This window comes from Narcine bancroftii, chromosome 4 (assembly GCF_036971445.1).
Source record: "Narcine bancroftii isolate sNarBan1 chromosome 4, sNarBan1.hap1, whole genome shotgun sequence".
Classification (NCBI taxonomy): domain Eukaryota; kingdom Metazoa; phylum Chordata; class Chondrichthyes; order Torpediniformes; family Narcinidae; genus Narcine; species Narcine bancroftii.
The window spans coordinates 263,223,814-263,244,845 of NC_091472.1; the positions used below are offsets into that span (position 1 = coordinate 263,223,814).

Consider the following 21,032-nt stretch of genomic DNA (forward strand, 5'->3'; position numbering starts at 1 on the left):
TATGATTAAAATTTTGGAAGAGAGACGGCACACTGTTACTGCAGTTTGTGCAGCTGTTTGACAGATTCAGAGACTCCATACTGTCTGTTTGAAAGCTCTCTGGGATTGTATAGATTTCTCCTGGATTTTCTGGTTTCCTTTCACAGTCTAAAGATGTGCTGGTTAGTGGGTTAATCAGTTACAGCATTGTAAATGGCCTCTAGTGCAATTCAGTCAGGCTATTAATAGGTATTTGACAGATAAATAAAGAAGAGACTGAATTAAGGTTGGTGTGCAGATGATGTGTATTTTTAATTTTAATTTTTAGTTAATTTTTTTCCTTTGCCTTTTGTGATTTATTTAGTATCAGGAGATGGGGAAAATAGAGATACTATATTGTGTGACAAGAAAATGTCTTGTTTATCTATTTCTTGAGTCTTTTAAAATAAAATATTCAAAAAATATAGGCATTTGAGAGCATAGGTTATGGGGAACTAAGATGAGGGATGGGTTGCTCTGGAGTCGTCAAAGTATAAGTGGGATGTTTAAAAATATGACAGACTACTAAATCTAACTTTGGTATATTACAAGGATAAAATGTATCCCAAGCTCATGAGAGAAGCAAAAATGAATATAACACAAGCTCTTATTTTCCAAGACTCTTTATACATAGGTGTGGTGCCATAGAACTGGAAGGTTTGTCAAGCAGCACTGTTGTCTTAAAAATAAATAAAATGAGTAACCACAGGTCAGTTGGTGCCTCTGTGGTGGATAGTAAATTGTTAGATTTAGTGTGTGGCATATCAGCATTGGGAGATGCGGGTTTATCAAGGTTCCAAAGAGGGTTAATGTAAGTAGAGGCTTTAGAGTGGTATATTTGGACTTTAGCATGACATTTGATAGTCCCATGTGGCTTATTAACAAGTGAAAACCTAGGGATCCAAGGAAAAGTAGCATCGAATTTAAATGGGTGCACAGTAAAAGTTAGGGTTAACAATTGTTGATCCTGAAATTGGATCCACAACTTCCTATCTTGCATGTTACAAACAGAGAAGATTGATGACAACACCAACTCCATAATCATCCTTGACACCAAGGCTCTGCAAGGCTGTGTACTCTGGTTCCTACTATCTATAAATTGGTGGGTGACACCACTGTCATAGGTAGGATTTCCAACAATGGAAAGTCAGAATACAAAAGGGAGATAGAGGGACAAGAGGTTTGATAGCAGAGCAGCAGCCTCTGAATGTCAGCAAAATTTAGTGCTGGTTTGCATCAACAGTGATGAGTGGAAGATGGTTGATAGCTTTAAGCTCCCAGATGCAAATGCCTCTAGTGACGTCCTGATGTCCTGATTCACCCATATTGGTGGAAATCCCTAGAAAGTGCACCAGAGCCTCTACTTTCTTAAAAGCTTGAGAAAATTTAGTATTTTACATGTATCCCTTCACCTCATCAGATACACCATTCAAAACACCCTTTCAGGTTTTATCACTGCCTGGTATGGCAGTTAAGAATGCAAGATTTATGAGAAGAAATAGACCATCGAGTCTGCCCTGTCTTTCAATCATGAGCTGATTCGTTTTTTTTCACTCAGCCCTACTGCCTAGCCTTCCACCCCCACACCCCCCCATTGCCATTGATGCCCTGGCTAATCAAGAACCTATCAATCTCTGCCTTAAATACATTCAATGGCTTAGCCTCTGCAACGAGCAAAAAATTCCACAGATTTACCATCCACTGGCAAAAGAAATTCCTTGTGCATATGTTCTAAGCGGTCATCTTCAGTCCTGAAGTTGTGCACTCTTGTCTGAGCCATCAAATGTTCTCATGTGATAACCCTTGTATTTCCAAAATCATCCTTGTGCAGCTCTGCTGAACCCTATCTAACGTCAGCAGATCCTTTCTTAAATTAGGAGTTCAAAACTGCTCTCAATACTCCATCCAAGACCACAAGAAACTCTTGAGGGTTGTGAACGGTGTTCAGGTCATCAAACATAAACCCCTCCCTTCCATCGACTCCATCTATAATTCCCACTGCCTTGGAATACAGTAAAACTCCTGTTATCTAGAATTCAAGCAACTGGCAAAAAATATGTGGAAAATAAATAGGTTAAAAATAGATAAGTTTAAATTAGAATGCCTCACCTTTAGTTTGCCAATTATGCAACACACAATCTCAAGCAACTGGAAAATTCATTTATCCAGCATCAACCAATCCCCATAGGTGCCAGATACCAGGGATTTTACTGTATATTGAAATGCATCCCTTCCTGATGACATTCTTCACTTCTCCTATCATGATGAAAGCTCAGGAAATATGAGGCCATGCATCATCAGAATGAAGGACAGTTTCTCTTCAGCTGTATTCTGACTCTTCAAAATTATAAAATTATGCTGCCTTTGCTCGGTACCATCTGAGATTTTCTGTACTATGTATGAAATGTCTACCTAAGCTCTCAAAGCAAACCCTATCACTGCATCTTGTTAAATATATTGAACTTGATTTTGTATCCAATGGGGTCTAACATGGATCATTTTTGATTTTAATGCTTAAAAACAAATAATTTGGATGTGTTAGAACCAAGAGTTTGAACTTTTTCAACTTTGATATCAACCACAGTGATCAGTGATTACTGGTTGGTACAAAAGCACCAAATGAAATTAAACAAACATGATGTGATGCATTTGATGAAAGCAAATGAAGGAAGAAAGCATAGTAAATGGCAAGGTGATGAGGTATCAAGGAGCACCTATTAATAGATTCCTGAAATTTGTACGACAGGGGGATTAGGTGGTAAAGAAGACATGTGGGACGTTTACTTTTGACGAAGGCACACAATAAAAGAAGGGACTTAATGCTAGAACTGTAGCTTTGCTCATCTTTCCCTGTTGCGGTCGCATATTTACCTTCTTTGGGAATGGTACTGGCTGCCACTGATGATGTAAGTGATGCGACACACAAGAGTTAAAGCACACACGCGCGGATGTGTCAAGCAGCAGTATACGGGTGATGAACTTCAGGTGCAGGAGGAGGAGAGAGCATCAGGGCAGTGAGATAATGAGAAGGTCAGGAGTTTGGCTAGGTGAAGTTTGGAGAGTTGAAGAATGCATTGTTGTGTCTAATGATTAATAAAGCTGACTTCATGGTGTGCTAAAAGAAACGGGTGAGTGTATTCTTTATTTGTTTGTTAGCTGTGGTAAATCAGTGTACATTGAATCTGCTTTAAGGAAACGCCTTCCAAAAATTACAGCAATTTCTACTTATTTTGTTATACTATCCTCAAAATTGGCTCTTGTCAATGGCCTGGCCTAAAGGCTGGCTTACCATTGTCAGCAAGTTCGCTGATGATACAGATAGGAGGCAACAAGGAGGGCTATAAAAACTTGCAGAGGGATCTGGACCAGCTAAGAGAATGGACAGAAAGTGGCAGATGGACTTTAATGCAGACGCGTGAAGTGATGAATTTTGGAAGGGAAAACAAATAATTGTACAGTAAATGATAAGGCACTGAGGAGTGCAGAGGAGCAGAAGGATCTAGGAGTACAGATAAATTGTTCCCTAAAGGTGGCATTGAATGTGGACAGGGTTGTAAAGAAAGTTTTTTGGTATCTTGGCCTTTATTACTCAAAGTATTGAGTTTAGGAGTTGAGATGTTTTGTGGAAGTTGTTTAAGACATTGGTAAGGCCAAATTTGGAATATTGTGTGTAGTTCTGGGTGCCCAACTACACAAAGGCTATCAATAGAGAAGATTTACTAGAATGTTGCCAGGTCTTCAGAGGTTGAGTTACAGGGAAAGATTAAATGGGTTAGGACTTTATTCCTTGGAGCAAACAAGAGTGAGGAGAGATTTGATTGAGGTCCACAAGATTGAGTGGATGCAAATCGGCTTTTTACACTTTTTCCCTTCCTAAAGTCTATAATCAGCACTTAATTTTGGTGACGTTTGGTGAGATTGTTGTTAGTACACCATTCAACCAAGTTTTCAATGCTGACTCATTGCTCCCTTTTATACAGCAACTTCATAGTCCTTTTCACACTGCAAGCAGGACCTTCCAGGCCTTTCACACCACTGTCCAAATTCCCTGGAATTTGCCCTCCCTGGCAACTTAGTGGGGTGGGGTCCCACCCCCAGTGATAATGCGTTACACACAGAGGCTACTCTAAACAGAGTTCTCAGGATCTCAGAATTGAACCATTATGTTACATTTAGAATGTAAGATGCATGAAATTCCTAAACTTTATCTACCATAAGGAAGACAGAGAATTGACACTTTGTCCAGTGTCCCTAACAGAAATGAGGCCCCAGCAAGGAACAAACTGGCGACCCCTTGGTTTACAAGACCAGTGCTCTCATCACTGAGCTATTGGAACCTCGTATTGGTGTAAGGTGCCAGAGAGAATAAAGGTGATAAATATTTACAGTAGTAAAGCCAAAAAATTCCTACTTCAATACTGTAGACAGAACTTTGGTGGTCTTGGAGTACTGTTGTGATTAGGATAGTATGAGAAGATTCATGAGGCTGTGATATCTGTTGGAAAATACTGGTCTTGAACGGGGTCATGCTAGACTTCAGCATCTTCAGAGAAGGGAGAAATGACCAGGGTGATGGTTCAGTTCATCAAAGGTCCTGCTGAACATCATTTACCTATAATTTTAATTCTTACTCTCCAAATGTATCCTATTTAAGTATTATTTCAGCTTGGCTATTATGGCTTCATTTTTTAAGTGCAGTAATAAAGTGAACTTTTTCATGAAGAGGAAGATGGTCTTTGAGAGTGGGTGGGGCAGGTGCTCTCAAGATTTAAATATCTAGAAGGGTCCTTGAATCACCAAGGCATAGAATGCTAGAGCTCAAATGCTGGTAAATGGGAATTGTACAGATGAATACATGATGGGCTGAAGGGCATGTTTCTATGCTGCAAGTCTCAATTATACCATTGTAAAAGTACAGAATATCTAAATTTTAAATTTGTAATTTAACTTTTTTTGATATGCAGCACGGTAACAGGCCGTTTCAACCCATGTGCCACCCGTTTACATCCAATTGCCCTACATCCCAGTACATTTTGAATGGTGGGAGGAAACCAGAGCACCTGGAGGCAACCCACGCAGACATGGGAAGAATGTACAACCTCCATACAAACAACGCTGGATTCGAAACTGGGTCACCTGTTCTGTTACAGCATTGTACTAACCGTGCCGCCCTTTCATTATTCTGTATTTTGAACATCTCTATGATATTTGAGTTGACTTCATTTTTAAATGATGGGTAACACTATACCCTGCACTTTTTTGTTTCATTACTTGCTGTACTTGTGGGTTGATGAGCCCAAATAGTTTTTCATTATCGTTGTGTATGTGACAATAAGCCTCTGAATTCCATTAATCAGGCAGTTCACCAAAACTGTAATGGACTTCCATCAGGATTCTTGGGTCAGTCTGAGGTCTTACTGGGCCACACCTTATGGTCGAACTGAAGCTCAAAGATGATGCGTTGTAATTCAATTCTTTGAGTTTTTATGTGGCACATGCTAGTGAATGTGAAATATATTAGCATTAAGGAGTAGTTGTTAACAGTTGGGATAAAAATCATCATGGTGGCAAACTAAAGAGTAAGTTGCCACAAGGGTCAGTGTGGTTTCTTCCACTATTTGCAATATTTATTAATGACTTGGATTATAATATTTAAAAGCATATCCACATCTCAAGGACTGCAGTAGTTTAAGAAGGCAGTTCCCACCACCAAGGGCAATTAGGGTTGAGCAATTAAATGTTGGTTTAGTCTGAGAAGCCACAAACCTTGAATTAAAGTAATCTGAGATGAAAAATGTTGGAAGGAGGATACTCTACAAAGGATATAAAGTAAAAATCCCCAGTATCTGCTACCTACGGGGATTGCGGATGCTGATATGCAAAATTCCAGTTGCTAAAAACACACTCCTGCTAATACACATGCATTAACAACAAACAGTTTAAAAGACAAAAGACAGTGCAAAATGTAAATAATTTGGGAAAAAAATCAGTAATGTAATCCTCATTTATGTAAAGTTCACTTTAATCAGGTAATTCTGTAATTTACAAATTTTAAATTTAAATTTGAACCCTGGCCACTGGCACTGTAACAACTTTGTGCTACCATTATAATTAGATTTCCCACCCCCCTTCCCAAATTTAAAGATAAAGCCTCCCTGATGTACTTAATATATGAAGAAAGATAGACTCCTACTAGAGAGTGCTAGGGAGACACTTTGGGAGAGTCACCGCAACAGAGAGAGGCATGACTGGGGTCCTTTGCTGGCTGATAGTTTGCTCCCATCTTCTCCTACATTGCTTCAGAGAACATTTACTTTTCAAATTTTTAAGCTTGTTTTTAAATTTTTATTTATTCTTATTTATCTTGATATTTAGTTTTTTTCCTTTTTGCCAGTTGCTTGAATTCCTGATACCAGGGATTTTATTGTGGTACAGTGGAACTCTGTTATGTGATGGTTTGGGTCCACAAAAATCACATCATTTAAGAAAAGAGCAGGGTCAGACTATATTGGGGTTTCACTGTGGAAGCATGATCATGTCTAAGATCAGGCTCAACCCCAAGGGTGGGGGCATTTGTGGGCATTGCCCCCACCAAATGAGATACTATTGTGATTTCCCTTGTCTGATCTGGTGTATTTGTAGGCTGTTAACTTTTTTAATTCTAGGGACAGTGAGGGTCTCGTCATGTATTTCTGGTTGGAGATGTGCTTTGACGGTAGTTATAAGGTACCTATCTCATTGCCACCGGTGCCTTAACATGTATGGGCACTTTGCAGGAGTTGTAGCAAGGTTGCACTTAATCTCAATTGCAGGTCCATCGGCCTTGAGCTGTGGTCTCTGACTCTGAGGTCCCACACCGTGCTCATGTGCAGGTGGACATTCTCGGGGTTATCCCACAAGAACGTCTATGGATACTTCCCTGAATTGTCCCTGGAGCTGCTGCCCTCCTCCACCTGATCTGATAATCTCAGAACAAAGCCTGGATCTTCGCTACAGCCCACGTCTGGACAGTGATTTCTTACTGACCTTGATGACCTCTCCAAGCCGGAGAGGTCAGTTCTGATTCTCTCCTGATGCTACTGCCTGGTTCGTAGGTAGCATAGAGCCCAGTGGTCAATGTGATTCAAATGACCATCGTTGAAACCAGGGGTTCTGGAGACTTCCAGCCTGTGCACTGGGACTCCAAGCCTGCAGAACTGTGCAAGGACAAGTGTCTCCTGTTCATAAACTCCTGCGGCGGGGGGAACCTGGTTGATGTTACCTGTCCTCTCCTGCTGCCTCAGCACTGTGACAGCCTCTAGACTGGGTAGAGATACACAGAGCTGGTCTGGCGCAGAGGTATTGTAACTTGTATCTCACACCACCTCTTGCCCATTCTTTGTGGTTAATGCATGGACTCCCCCACTCCTGCCGAGGAGTCCAATGATTCATCGTGTTATATCTGAATTCAAGTTAAATCGGGGTTCCAATGTAATGTGCTGCAATATGAAGTGATCCAGTTTAATTGGAATGTAAAATCTTTTGTGAGGAAAGATATTTTGGAATGCTACTGGATAAAAGGATTTGGATGCTTTTCGATTTGAAATAAAGTGAACATGCAGGTGAAAATAGCTAATAGAATGAATTTTGAAAGGGAATGAAGTCGCTTTGTTGAGCATTTCGGCTCTACTGCAATAGAATATCCTGGTGGCCACCCATTTCAGTTCCCTATCCCATTCTCTTGCTGACATGTCTGTCTATGGTCTCGTGCACTGCCAGACTGAGATCATTCACAAATTAGAGGAACAGCACTTCATCTTCCGTATGGGCACCCTCCAACTGGATTGTAATAACATAGAATTCTCTGGCTTGTATTTTTAACCCTCTACCCCTTCCCTCTCACCTTTTCCCAGCTCTGTCTCTCTCCCTTTTTCCCCTGTTTTCTTTCACAGAGCCAAAACTAATTCTCACCTCTCATCTTATCATATTCAATTAACATCGTTTGTTGGTCTTGACTCCTCCCCCAACTATCCCTCTCATTATTCTGAGCATTCTTTTTCTTTGCTTATTCCTTGAAGGGCTCAGGCCCAAAATGTCAGCAATATATCTTTACCTTCTATGGATGCTGCAAGACTGCAGAGTTCCTCCAGCATTTGTGTTTTTACTACAATCACAGTGTCTGTAGACTTGCGTGTTTCACGAAGTATAAAATTATACTGCATCTGGATATAGGCAAAACTATTCCCGGGTGCTGGTAGTCTTGAGAATTAAACTTGCTTTGGGTTCTAATACTAGATGAGTTCCTGGAATGTAGAGACTATCTCATGAAGTAATGTTAAGCTGGTTGGCTATACATCCATTGAAGAATGAAGGGTGATGCTAATGGAGCATGTAATTGGGGGGTGGGGGGGGGGGGATTTGACAAGGTATGTGCAAAACTATTGTTTTTCTCTGTGGAAGAATCTAAAACTGGGGCTTTAGTTTCACACCAAGGATTTAATCATTTAACATCAAGATGGGGCATAACTTTCAAGTTGACCTTTATAATTGTGTTGTCCAGAGAGCTGTCAAGGAGAAATCATTGGATATTTCTTAGCTGAGATAAATCTCCCATGGACCTAAATTTGAGTATTGTGGGGAACAGTGGACCTGAAACTGAAAATATGAGACCTATTGAAAAGCAGAACAAGTTTAAGGGATTTTGTATCACGCTCTGTTCTTATGTGTAGGGATTCTTTCCTCTTGTAGTTGGTTGAAAGCATCTATTTTGTAATGAGGATGAAATGTTATCATCGCTTGCTATTTTTACTGAGAATTGGCTTTTGAGATATGACAAGTTATCATTGGTTCAGAGCCGTGCAAGAATCTTTATTTTAAGGGCAATGCAGCACAGCAGGGACAGAGGACCTCCTGGTATCAGTTCCTTGCATTTTCCTGTTGTGGAGACTTCAGTTGCTCAATGGTTTCAGTGCAGTATTCCAAAAGCTGGTGAGGATGTCTGTTTTTGAGGAGACTTGGAGAATGTCGATGAAGCACTTTTGCTATTGGAATTCCCTTCCTTTGAAGGAGCTCACTATGTTGCTCATTTTGAGAGAGTATGCCGGGAGTGCAGTCAGTGTTGTCAGGAGACACTGCAGATGCTGAACTTGGAGCAAAAGAAACAATCCGTTGAAGGAGCTTAGCAGGTCATGCAGTATCTGTGGAGGCAAAGGCATGAGCTGAGAATTTTATCAGGTCTAGATGGACCAATGTGGTCTGCCTATGGACTTGGTTGAGATGTAAGTAAAGCCTTGCTGCCTGGAAGGGTGTGCTAGCATTGGTTTCTCCATCCTTCCACATATTACAGGCAGGGCCGTAGCTTTTGGAAGCTTTGTGTGTGTCCAACAAGCAACAAATATTTCTCTGAAACCACCAAGAACTTTCCTGAGTTTTAACCATTTACCTTTAAGCACCAGAGCCTGGTGAAGGTTCATAAATGTTAAATTCTGTGCACGGTATAAGAATGGCCTAATACCAGTGAACTTGGAGAAGTGAATGATTGGGTCATTAAAGCAAAGTAAACACATTACAAACATGTGCACTTAGAATTAGAAGGGGGTTAAGTTAATAGTAATTAAGTTGAAGTTTGATCTTGTTTAAAGAAAATTTAGAGCAACTTTTGTCTTGGTGATTTTTGCTGCTGAGTCCTCTGGATTCATAACAGTACATGAGAGCTCTGATTCCAACGGTGATAGAGCCCCACTTTGCAGTTGGGTGAAATTTTGCCCTTGTAGCTGTACCTTTGACCCTACACGAGAGCTCCATTGATTTAAAATAGTGCTAACTGCGTGTCAGAACACCACCTGAGCACACTGGGTAAAAAGAAAATTGAACTTTTTTTTCAAATTGTGATGTCATGTCTCAGACAATTTTTTTTGGATACTATACTAGGTTGAAGTTCTTTGTCTTTCAACCCTTTTCCTCATTCAAGGAACCTTTGCTGTGGAAGAAGTTGCAAACTGAAATACTAAAATATTTTTGTTTCCATAAATGATACCCGAGTCTTCCATTTGAAATGGACATACTATGAGCACTCAGCTATCCATGTCAATACTTGAGTTGACTGTCAAAGGGCATTCATTTAATAAGATTCTGTCAACATTTAGTAGCAGCTGTCACTTGAGCAGTATTTCAGTCAGTATTCAAACATGCATTTGGTGCCTTAGGCTTGATTGCTGTGTTAACATTGCCTGCCATGGAATTGCAGTGAACTGCCCTGAGTCATTAGGATATCAGAGTTGTTGCTGGGTAATATTTCCCCAATCATTGTACCAAAGTCTTCACTGTTGTGCTGAAGGGACTTGGAGAATATTAAAGCATCCGTTAGATGCAGTCAATAGTCAAGTCATGAATGCATGATTTAACTATATCCTGCATAAATAGATAATTTCCTGATGGGATATGAATTCATTAAGATCCAACATAATTAATCTTGACCATCAAAGCTTCCTTAATCAATCTCATTACAGTTCAAAAGATAAGGTTTCAATTTCCAAAACATGCAGTTTCTGAACACTCTTCAGAAGCATATCCTATTGCCAATATTGTAAGACAGTCCAGTAGATTTTGTTCTTTGATCAAAAGTAATATTTTTTTAAATTGCTGTGATAAGTTGATTTGTGTCATAATAATATACTGTTAATAAGCAGCCTATGACAAATTGACCAATTTATATATTTTGCAAATACGGTGTATTGAAAATTGATGCTTGCAGACTGGAAGGGGCAATAATGAGTGGCCTGAACAGATGCAGCATTCAATTACCAATTTGAAAATTTGGACCAATTTTGAACAAGATTGGTACATCTAACTAGTACATTGTCTCATTTAAAAATCCACTTCCTTTTAAGTACTCTTCATAATTCAAACTTTTAATTGCATAGCAACACTAATTGTTAGTGTTATTAAAGCAAGTTTTTCACCTTCTAAGTATTCTATGTGCATGGGTGACTTCAGTACTGCAACAATTTAATTGGAAAGCCACTTTGGAAAAGATGATCTGTGAGAATTGATCAACTTGATGCTTCCTGCCTCAAAAATGTAAGCTTGTGATATGTACTTCTGGTACACTTGGGATTTCTGGGTGCTAATTCTACTTGCAGTCTATTGGGCCTGAGGTGGTCCTTGGCCTACAGCATCTAATTATAGGCCTTTTATGGTGCTATTTGTACAACTCTCTACAATTTCATGTATCATAGAAGGAAATTCGTGAAGTTTATTGTCATCTAAGTACAACCCAGAAAAACACACAGACATATAATACACATGCAGTACAACTCCAATTATCTGAAATGGTCGGGACCAGCTCCATTTTGGATAAACTTTTTTTTCGGTAAACTGGTCATTTTTTTTAAAACAGAGTTGCACTGTACATAGAAATGATACATATGAAGGACAAGTATATATACAAACAAATAAATAAATATTGCTTCATGAATATGAGAGTATTGAATGGTTAGCTTGAGCAGTTCCTTTGGTCATTCTGAAATTGAGCGGATGTTCCTCGTATTACACTAAAATGATGTTATTGTAATGGCGGGAGATGTGAACTGGGCTGCAAAATGGCTGACAAAAAAAGTGACCTGGGGGTGACACTGGTGAATGACTGCCAAGCTGCCTGTCTCCCCTCTGGTGATCCTTGCTGTACGAACATTGGCTGTGCATTATCTCTACTGTTAAGGACACTCCCCTTGGATATAACTGTGTATGCATCTATTGTCTTTCATTATTGTACCATGAGTTTCTGCTAATAAAAGCCAAGATTATTGTTTAACCACATTGTCTTTGTCTACTTCAACTCGCACGTCAATTTTATGAGCAGAAACTCATGGTACAATAATGAAAGACAATAGGTTATAGGCTACATTATCACGCATAATTCCAGAATTAACTTGCTTTTATCCCGCTACTGATTTTTCTCAACTCAATCAACTTAAATTAAGTTAAAATGGTAATAATGAAATATCATATAACAAGGAGGGGATAGTGTTTGTGAAATTGTTAAGGATGCTGGTGAATAAGAATCAAAGAGTTAATGGAGAAGTAAATATTTGAGGAAGATTGAGTTGAGAAAAATCAGTAACGGAATAAAAGCACATTAATTCTGGAATTGAATAGTTTGGCACTGAAGAATCTTTGCTCAAGATCTCCCTGCATACTTTGAATAGAGTAGAATGCAGTTGGGAGTTGAGTATGAAGAGATCCAGACATACTTTGGTAATGACTATACTGTAGGATAAGAGACATGTCTGCAACAATGTTTTCATAGTTAGAAGGTATTTTATTTTGATATTTAGTTTTAGAATTATTTGATTTTTTAAAAAAAAATTGCTTATATGGGTTTCACGCCATGTCCACTATTTTCCCTTGAAATATAACATTTGAAACACTGTAAATGCCATTTTTTATTTTTCTGATGTTGCCAGAGGAATGAGCTTTTCATGACTATAATTGAACATTCTGGCCACACTTGGGTCAGAACAGTATTTGTGGTACTTGCTAAATTTTGCAAGTGCAGAGATTATTCTTTGAGATGCAGCAGATGCTAGAATGGATCCTGAAATGTTAATTGTTCCCTTCTCTTCAGATGTGGCCTGATTTGCCGAGTTACCTCCAGCGCTTTTTTTTTTTGTATCGTCAAGATGAAACAATATATTTGCACAATTCAGTGAATGAACCCATCAGCACAAATGAATAGTAATTCCTGAACTGATCTTTTGGTTAGTGTAATCCTTTAAATGCCACAAAGAACATTCATTGCATTAGGGCTTATTGTAACAAAGTACTGGAGCATAGCATTTATTGTATTTTGTGAAAAAGGAGTTAAATATCTCAATTTTTCTTATGTAATGATGCCTAATACACATAGAAAGCACAATTTATTCCTGAGATACACATGGTCTTCAAGTTGGTGTGATTATATTTAAAAAAAATTAATGACTTTAAATATTTTTGTAAACTTGCACACTTTTTTTAAGGAAAGCACATAACAATTTTTTTGTTTCTAGAAGCACGATCAGGGTCATGTACTATTGGATTTGGTCTTCAGGCATCTTGATCTGACAGAGCGCGATTATTTTGGTTTACAACTGGCAGATGATGTAACAGACAGCCCTGTGAGTATTCCTTTAGGGTTTGACTGAATTTGCAACATTTTCCATACTCATTCATGATTGTCAACTTCAGATTAGATGTGTTCAGAAGAGATAAGCCAAGTAGGTTCTGATTTTATTAGAGGAGACTGAAAGTGACCTTTAGATATCTTCATAATTTTGGCAGAGTGGATGCTGAGAATATTTCACTTGTGGGGCAAAGTTTAATGAAACCATCCAGCTAAGGTAGTTGCCAAGGAATCCAACACCATATTCTAACCCTAAGAGTGTTGGTTAATGCAAATAAATAATCTGAGGATAGAAAGTACTTAAAAGCAAAAAAGAAAAATGGATTTGGGACAATCATTCTCAATGCTGCATTGCTCATTCTCAATACTGGGGACAACAGCCATGGACCGAAATCATAATTTTTTTTGTTTGTTTAGTCAGTTGGAGACAAGTATGGAAGGAACCAACTAAACTTTACTGCTTCATAGGGAAGGTGGACCATAACCTTTGAGTAGAATCCTAAGGGGGCCATAGCTTTTTTTTTAAAAAAAAAAGGTTGAGAATGGCTGTGTTAGAGGATCTGCTGACATCTTTGGGGAAAAAATGGAAAGAACCTGAAAAGGAGCATCAGCAAATGTGGCAAGGTTGCTTTTTTTCAAGTATTAACTTGAAGTTAAAGGTTTCTTGTAGAGGGAAAAACAAGCAAATTTGTAAGTGACTCAAGAATTACAAACAATTAAAAATGTTGTTATGCAGACCATGCATTTAGAGTCCTTGTTATTTTAAGTTTAAACATGAAATTTTCCACTATATTATTTTATTTTTGAAACGTGAACTTTTCTATAACTTTGCAATTTGTCCTTGGCACATTCCTAATTATGGGGGAAAAGGGAAGAAATCGCTCAAGAGGGTGGTATTTTGAGCACAGACTTTCTGTTTCTGCCCTGAAAGTTGAGATTTTGATAATATTTGGAAATAAGTAAAGTTTGAGGTGTCATTAATTTACAAGGTTGCACAATAGAAAAAAAATGAACAGTGTTCATGTTAAAACAATCCTTTATATTGTACCATTGTACATCAAGAACTTCATAAACATTGTTTTATTAATTTGTGCTCCTCTTTGCAATCCCAGTTATTTTACAGGTGCATTTTGTAATTCAATTCAATAGGAAATGCTGCATTGCTCAATTTCAGATTATTTTCTTAAATGTTTTGCAGCGATGGCTAGATCCAAACAAATCCATCAGAAAGCAGCTGAAAAGTAAGTTAAACGCTTCCATGTCTTTTACTTCTGCAAAATCTAGTTCAAGCCTGCAATTCTGAGTAAAATGCTGTTCTTTACATTGTAGGAGGATCCCCATATAACCTGAATTTTAGAGTTAAGTTTTTTGTCACTGATCTCAATAAACTTCAAGAAGAGTACACAAGGTGAGTAGAAAAATATTTACAAGTACAGAAGAGTGTTGGGGGCAATTGAAGGTGTTGGAGAAGGTTGAATACAGGATTAATTACCTTTCAATTGTAATTGTTTATCATTTCAGTTCATTTACAAAACAATTCATCATGACATGGTAATCTATCATTGGTTTTCTGTACTCTATATTTGTCTCATGTACTGTTATTCAGATTTGTTGCAATCACACAAGTGTGATCTTGGTGATCATGCAGCTCATGGAAATAATAACCTAATTCTGATTGTTTTTCATTTCAGTAAAAAATACTCAAGGATTGCATTCAGTAAAAGTTGATTTGCGTTTTCCTGCAAACATGAAAGCTTTAAAGGAATATAAGGATATCTGGTTACCCCTGTCAATTGCCAGTCTTTTTTAAATACCTTTCCCTTCTCCAACTAGCTCCATCTGCCCAATATTTTGCTTAGTTCTACCTACCACCTTCGGTCTCAACTCTCCTTCCCACTTTTACATATTGGCTGTCTTTCCACTCTTTCAGACCTGTTGCTGGGTCTTGACTTGAAACGTCGACCTTTGCCTCTATGGGTGCTACTTGACCTGCTGAATTCTCCTAGAAATTGTTTTTGAAATGATGTCAGGTTTCACTTTTTTAGGGTTATCCAAAGTGTTTCACAGTGGAATATTTCGGTTTACTTTTTGTCACAAGTGCATGAATGACCATTAATTTGCATATAAGATCAACAAAGTTATGAGATTAAAGCATTAAATGAGTAAAACTCTGCTGTACTTCATTTAACTGTAATATGGAATAATCCAACTCATTCCAAAATTTATGATGCTTACAATGGAGCATTCATCCTAGCATTGCGCTGAAGTTGTCACCCAAGGTTCAAATATTTACAGATTATGTTGGATATAATAAGGCAGCATCTTGGAACAAAAAAAAATTATAATTTCATGTTGAAGAAACATTAACTTTGGTCCTTCCCACAGATGGAGACTGATCCTACTGAGTGTCTCCAGTGTTTTTGGTTTTTCATGTTTTCAGTATTTGTTGCTTTAAATATTAAGTGGTTCTTAAGCCTCTGACTGAGATTCATATAAGGAGTTAAATATGAAAATCTCCAAAAGCTGTGATTGTAGTCGACACAAAAGTGTTGGAGAAATACAGCAAGTCATGAAGTGCTCTTTATGTAGCAAAGATAAAGGTACATAACCATTTTGAGCATGAGCCCTTCCTGAATAAAATGGTGGGGGGGGGTGGTGGTGGAGAGGGGCAGGAGGAGGAGCAAAAAGTCACGGATAGATAGGGGTGGGAGAGCACAAGATTAAAAAAGCTAAGTTATAGTAGGAAGGGATAGCTGAATGAGGAGTTAGGGGGATAAGGGGGAATAGTGAGTGAGGAGATAATGGGAGGTGGAGGTTTGGGAAGTCGGAGAGAGGAGTTTCTCCAGCATTTTTGTGTAACCTGAGATTTGTACGTCAATCTACATAAAGGGATTGGAATGTATTATGGGTATAGCGGCAGCTGGAGGTGGGGGGGGGGGGTGGATGGGGCTTCACGTTCAAATTGTCTCTGTAATGTCAGCCCACCACAAGTCCCAGGGGGCCCATGTTGAGATAATGCTGGACACCCTCTACCTCAGGGATGCAACCTGTGAGCTGAGAAATGGCTCGGGAGCATTATGATGTCACTTCCAGTTTCAGAACAGCTGAACTGGAAGTGACTTAAAAAGTGGTCTCAAAAAAAGATTAAAATAGTTATTTGCTGATTACAACACAAGCCAATGTTTTCCTTTGCAGCTCTACCTTAAAGGGCACTACAATAGGCACCTTTTGTAAATTGGGTATGATAATGGGTTTATGTTAATCTTTAATGTTAAATTATATTTCTTTTATAAAAATGTCTTAATAGAGTAAATTATAGTTAAAATATTATATCTGTATTCTTAGTAATTAGCTATGGGTTGGTACAGGTTCACACACAGGTCACAACACACTTATAGAGAGCCATTGTTTTCCGAGAAGTGTTTATTCTCGGAATCGGTGTGTGTAGGACAGACATAACTAATGAATTTCAAGTGGGTCTTAATTCAAGAACTGCAGAGGAAACCATCTGTTTTTAATCAAAGCCACTTAAGCCTCTTGAAAATGAATGAGGTCAGAGGTTGTTATGGATATGGAATGGTTTTGAAAAAGGAACAGAATTTTGGTAAAAATAAAACTGATGATCGTGTGGTTTCCAAGAATTGGTACCTTGGTGATCACATGAATTGGAGAAATATATTACTGAATTCGGTCATTTTGAGTTCAGTCTTAAAACAGTTCAGCTTGGAGTTCACAGAAGTAAAAGCCCTGTTACGTACGTGGGTTGAAACCTTGTGAAAGATGGCATTTAGTTCCAAAACCATTTCATATCCATAACAACCTCTGACCTCATCTCTTTTCAAGAGGCTAAAGTGGCTTTGATTAAAACCAGAATGGGTGGTTTGTTGTGTGTTACTCCTAGAAGAAAGGGAACACAGAATCTGTGCCTTTTGAATTAATGAAGACCACTTTGTTGTCTCTTTGGGAAAGAGGACAGAATTCTACTTGGTCTATTTCTGTGTTTGGCCACTTTGTTTAACCTTTGTCTGGGTTTGTGAATTAATTGTGGAAGAAATAGCCACATTCGCTGCCTTTGAGAAGGGGCAGGTTCTTTGTGTGCAAAACATAATTGTGAGACCCCACAACTTGATGAAGGGATCAAGCTCGAAACGTTGGTGCATACATAAAGGCACTGTTTGACCTGCTGAGTTTCTCCAGCATTTGTGTGCTTTTTCACTTAACCATGGTGTCAACAGAATCCTGTGTTTTACCACGCATTTACATTTGTGCATAGTGGGGTTAAGTTTAGAGTTAAATAAGTTTAAAATTAACTAAGAAATATCACGTTATTAGTTTAACGTCTGTTGAGTTTTTCATTGCTGTTGCTACATTAGCGCTAACAAAAACACTCGAGTTCCAAGCATAATTAAAAGGATTGTTAGTGCGTAACATAATAGTCTATTTAGACATGGACTTACTAAAGACAGTATTATCCTATTGAACTTAGTAGCATGTACCTTGCTACATATTTACTCATGCATTAGATTGGATTTATTACAATGATTTAACATTAATAGAAAACCATACAGCTGCTTTGGATTGCCAGGTTTGTTTCACCCTGAATTTACAGAGGCAATTTCAGTTGAATTTAATAGATTCAAATCTACACTTGACAAGTAAAAAGCTGATGATTTATCTTTCTCCATCTATTCACTATTCTAGGTTTTAAGTAATTAAGCTAATGTGTATTGAAACTATGTAATGAGCTGTTTCCAAAGTCACCCAGTTATTTAAGGAGTATTTGCTCTGAATTAAAATGTTGTTCCTTTTGTATAGTTTTGGTTAAATTTCATCTTCTATCCTGCAGATTTTTTGGTCACTGTCTCAAAAGATATTTGATGGGGAGTGGGCATTGTACAGATATACTTGAAGGATAGAAGGACTTGTTTAAAAATTATCAGGTCAAATTGAGTTTAACTTCCTGTTGGCATCACAAACAAGATCAGTATTCATTTCCTACCCTGTTTGCCTTTAATATATGTTAAATCATTGAATTGAATCACTGCTATCCAAGTTGTACAAAATTTGGCTTCTATTTTATGCTTTAAGGCCATCTGAATAACAGAATTGACCACGAAGGAATATGGGAGTGCATTGTTAGGCAAGTTCAGTGCATGATCAGCATGTTAAGAAAGTAAAATGCTTGTTTGCAAAAAATGATTCCCCATTTTTGGAAAACCATTTAATTTTTTAAATGGAAGTATTGATGTTTCAATGCAAATGTGCAACTACCATTTTAAATTCATACGCTCATTGAATCTTGGGTCAAAGGCACTGAAGCAACAAAAATCACTTGGCTTCGTAAATTTCTTAACAGATGAAAATGCAAGTTGACCACTGGTGTCTGTATAAAGACATGAAATGATTTTCATATACTTTCAAGATTCCTTTTATTGTAGCAATAATAATACAAAAACATTAATATTCACAAAATTTCTTTTGCCTGACTCAAAGCAAACTGAGTTGCCATAAGCATTTCCTGGTTCCCCAACAGTAAGAGAAGCAAAAGAGTCCCTTCAGAGACTTGAGTGTCCGTGGATTTTCCTCCGGCTGTCCAGCAGCCTCTGCAGCTGCACAGACCTTTGTTCGATTCATTGGCATCGCGAGCTGCAGATCTAAACTTCTGTCCAATGTGATCAAGAAGCTTTCAGCATCAGAGGCCCCTCGGAGACCTTGCCCTCTGCACCCTTTTGAACTTCAGTTCCAATACTTGGTTACCATGAGTTGGCACCTTTCCTCTTATTTTTTTCATTTCCTAGCAGTAGCATGAAGGTAGTTGTTGTAAAGTGAACTTTATTCCAAAGTCCGGTTGTGTGATTACAAAAATGTTGAAATTGTGAAACACTAGATGAATCAATTTTTTTTTCAATTTGTTAACAGTACTGGTAGACAGATTTGGTCTTGTAACAAATACTTTGTGTTGGTGCTTGTGCCACCAGGTGACCAAGCAGAGCAACAGCAAGGGTAAGGCAAAATGTAATGAAGAAATTGCACTGGATGTTTCCATTCTGTCACAGTGATCTTGAAGGCCTTTTAAGCAAAAGAACTTTTGAATTACACTCTCTATTTGCTGCTTGCCTGTTCAAAGTTAACATTTTCTCCAGCTATTTGTTTCTGCATCTGTCAAAAATTAGTTACCTTAAACTGCTCTGATGGGGGGAAAAAATTGTGGAAGACTAACAATTTCAATAAAATATTGAAAGAAAGAAAAAATCTTGGAGAACAAATTGGATGTGCAATTGGATATTTCCTGAAGATTGCAATATTGTGAATGGGCTTTCTGATTCTCAAAGTTGAATTAGCTGAATTTTGAGTATTTCCAAGTTTGCTGATACTAAATTAGGTGGGATTGTCAGTGCAGAGGAGAATGTAGTGAGGCTTTATGGGGTTATGGACAAAGAGAGAGTGGACAAGAATATGGGAGATAGAAAAATGCAAGATTATACACTTTGATGCATTTTAATTTTTTTTGAGATGCAGCATGGTAACAGGCCCTTCCAGTCCATGAGCCCGTGACACCCAAATACACCAATTAACCTACAAACCTTGTATGTTTTAGAAAAGTGGAGCATCTTAGCCTTTATAAATCAAAGTTTGAGTATAGGAGTTGGGATGTTATGTTGAAATTGTTTAAGACATTGGAGAGGCCAAATATGGAATATTATGTGCAGTTCTGGTCGCCTAACTACAAGAAGGATATCAATAAGATTGAAAAAGTGCAGAGAACATTTATTTGGATGTTGCTGGGTCTTCAGGAGTTCAGGTAAAGGGAAAAATTAAACAGGTTAGGAATTTATTCCTTGGAGCGATGAAGAATGAGGGGAGATTTATTAGAGGTTTACAAGATTGAGAAAAATAAACAGTGGATGCGAGTAGGCTTTTTCCACTTGGATTGGGGGAGATAAATACAACAGGCCATAGTTTTAAGATGAAAGGGGAATGGTTTAGAGAGAATATCAAGGGAAAGTTCTTCACTTGGAGGTGGGAGTGTGGAATGGGAAGCCATCTGATGTGGTGAATGTGGGCTTGATCTTGGGTTTTAAGAATAGATTGGACAAATAAATGGATGGAAGAGGTCTGGAGGTTATGATTTGGGAGCAAGTCAATGGCACTAGTGGAATAGTGGGCAGCAACAGACTAGAAGGGCCAAATGGCCTGTTTTCTGTGATGTCGCGTTCTATGGTTCTATTGGGTAATGCTGCAACAATGGGTTGCACTCAGTGATCTGGAGATGTATGTACCCAAGTCACTGAACGATGTAGGTGTAGCAACTGATAAAGGGAAAAAGCTGTTTTATTAGAATTTGAGGAATGGAACCAGTCTTGCTGTAGTTTACAGGTATTTGATAACTCTGCACCTGCATTATTGTGTATGCTTTTGCTCTCCTGTGAAAGAATGGATATACTTACTATTGAGTGTTCACTTATTTGTTTCCTAGGTAATAAGTATCATTGGAGTTTAATAAATATTCATCAGCAATATTAAAAGTACTTTCGTGTCTTGGACTATTTATTTTAACAAAATATGGATTTATTTTTTCATCAGGTACCAATATTTTCTACAACTTAAACAGGATGTCCTTATTGGAAGGTGAGCATCATTTTTTGTAACTTCGGAATAACTTTTTCCACAACTAATCCTTTTGCCTTGGGCTAACTTATAATGTGGAATGTAGCCAAGGAAAAAAGTCATTTTTCAAATCCACTCCAGATGGATAATGAAGTTATCAAATCAGCCCTTGTGTTTCTGTCCCTTAGAATCTACCTTCAAAATCTACCACTTCCTCTTTTAAAAAGTCAATCAAAACACATTTCAATTATGACTCCTATTTAAAAGT

The 21,032-nt window shown here is 38.1% G+C and overlaps 1 protein-coding gene across 6 annotated transcripts in view; it reads left to right on the forward strand.

Moving 5' to 3' along the window:
• Window positions 1-21,032, forward strand: part of ptpn4a (protein tyrosine phosphatase non-receptor type 4a) — a 201,329-nt gene that overhangs the window by 45,277 nt on the left and 135,020 nt on the right. For all 6 annotated transcript variants that reach the window (XR_011356614.1, XR_011356617.1, XR_011356616.1 and 3 more), the window contains exons 4-7: window positions 13,044-13,151; window positions 14,355-14,397; window positions 14,486-14,564; window positions 20,741-20,785. Coding sequence is in view for 1 of the 6 variants with exons in the window: in XM_069934869.1 (XP_069790970.1) it covers window positions 13,044-13,151; window positions 14,355-14,397; window positions 14,486-14,564; window positions 20,741-20,785 (275 nt within the window). In the remaining 5 variants the exon portion in view is untranslated. The remainder of the gene's footprint in view (window positions 1-13,043; window positions 13,152-14,354; window positions 14,398-14,485; window positions 14,565-20,740; window positions 20,786-21,032) is intronic.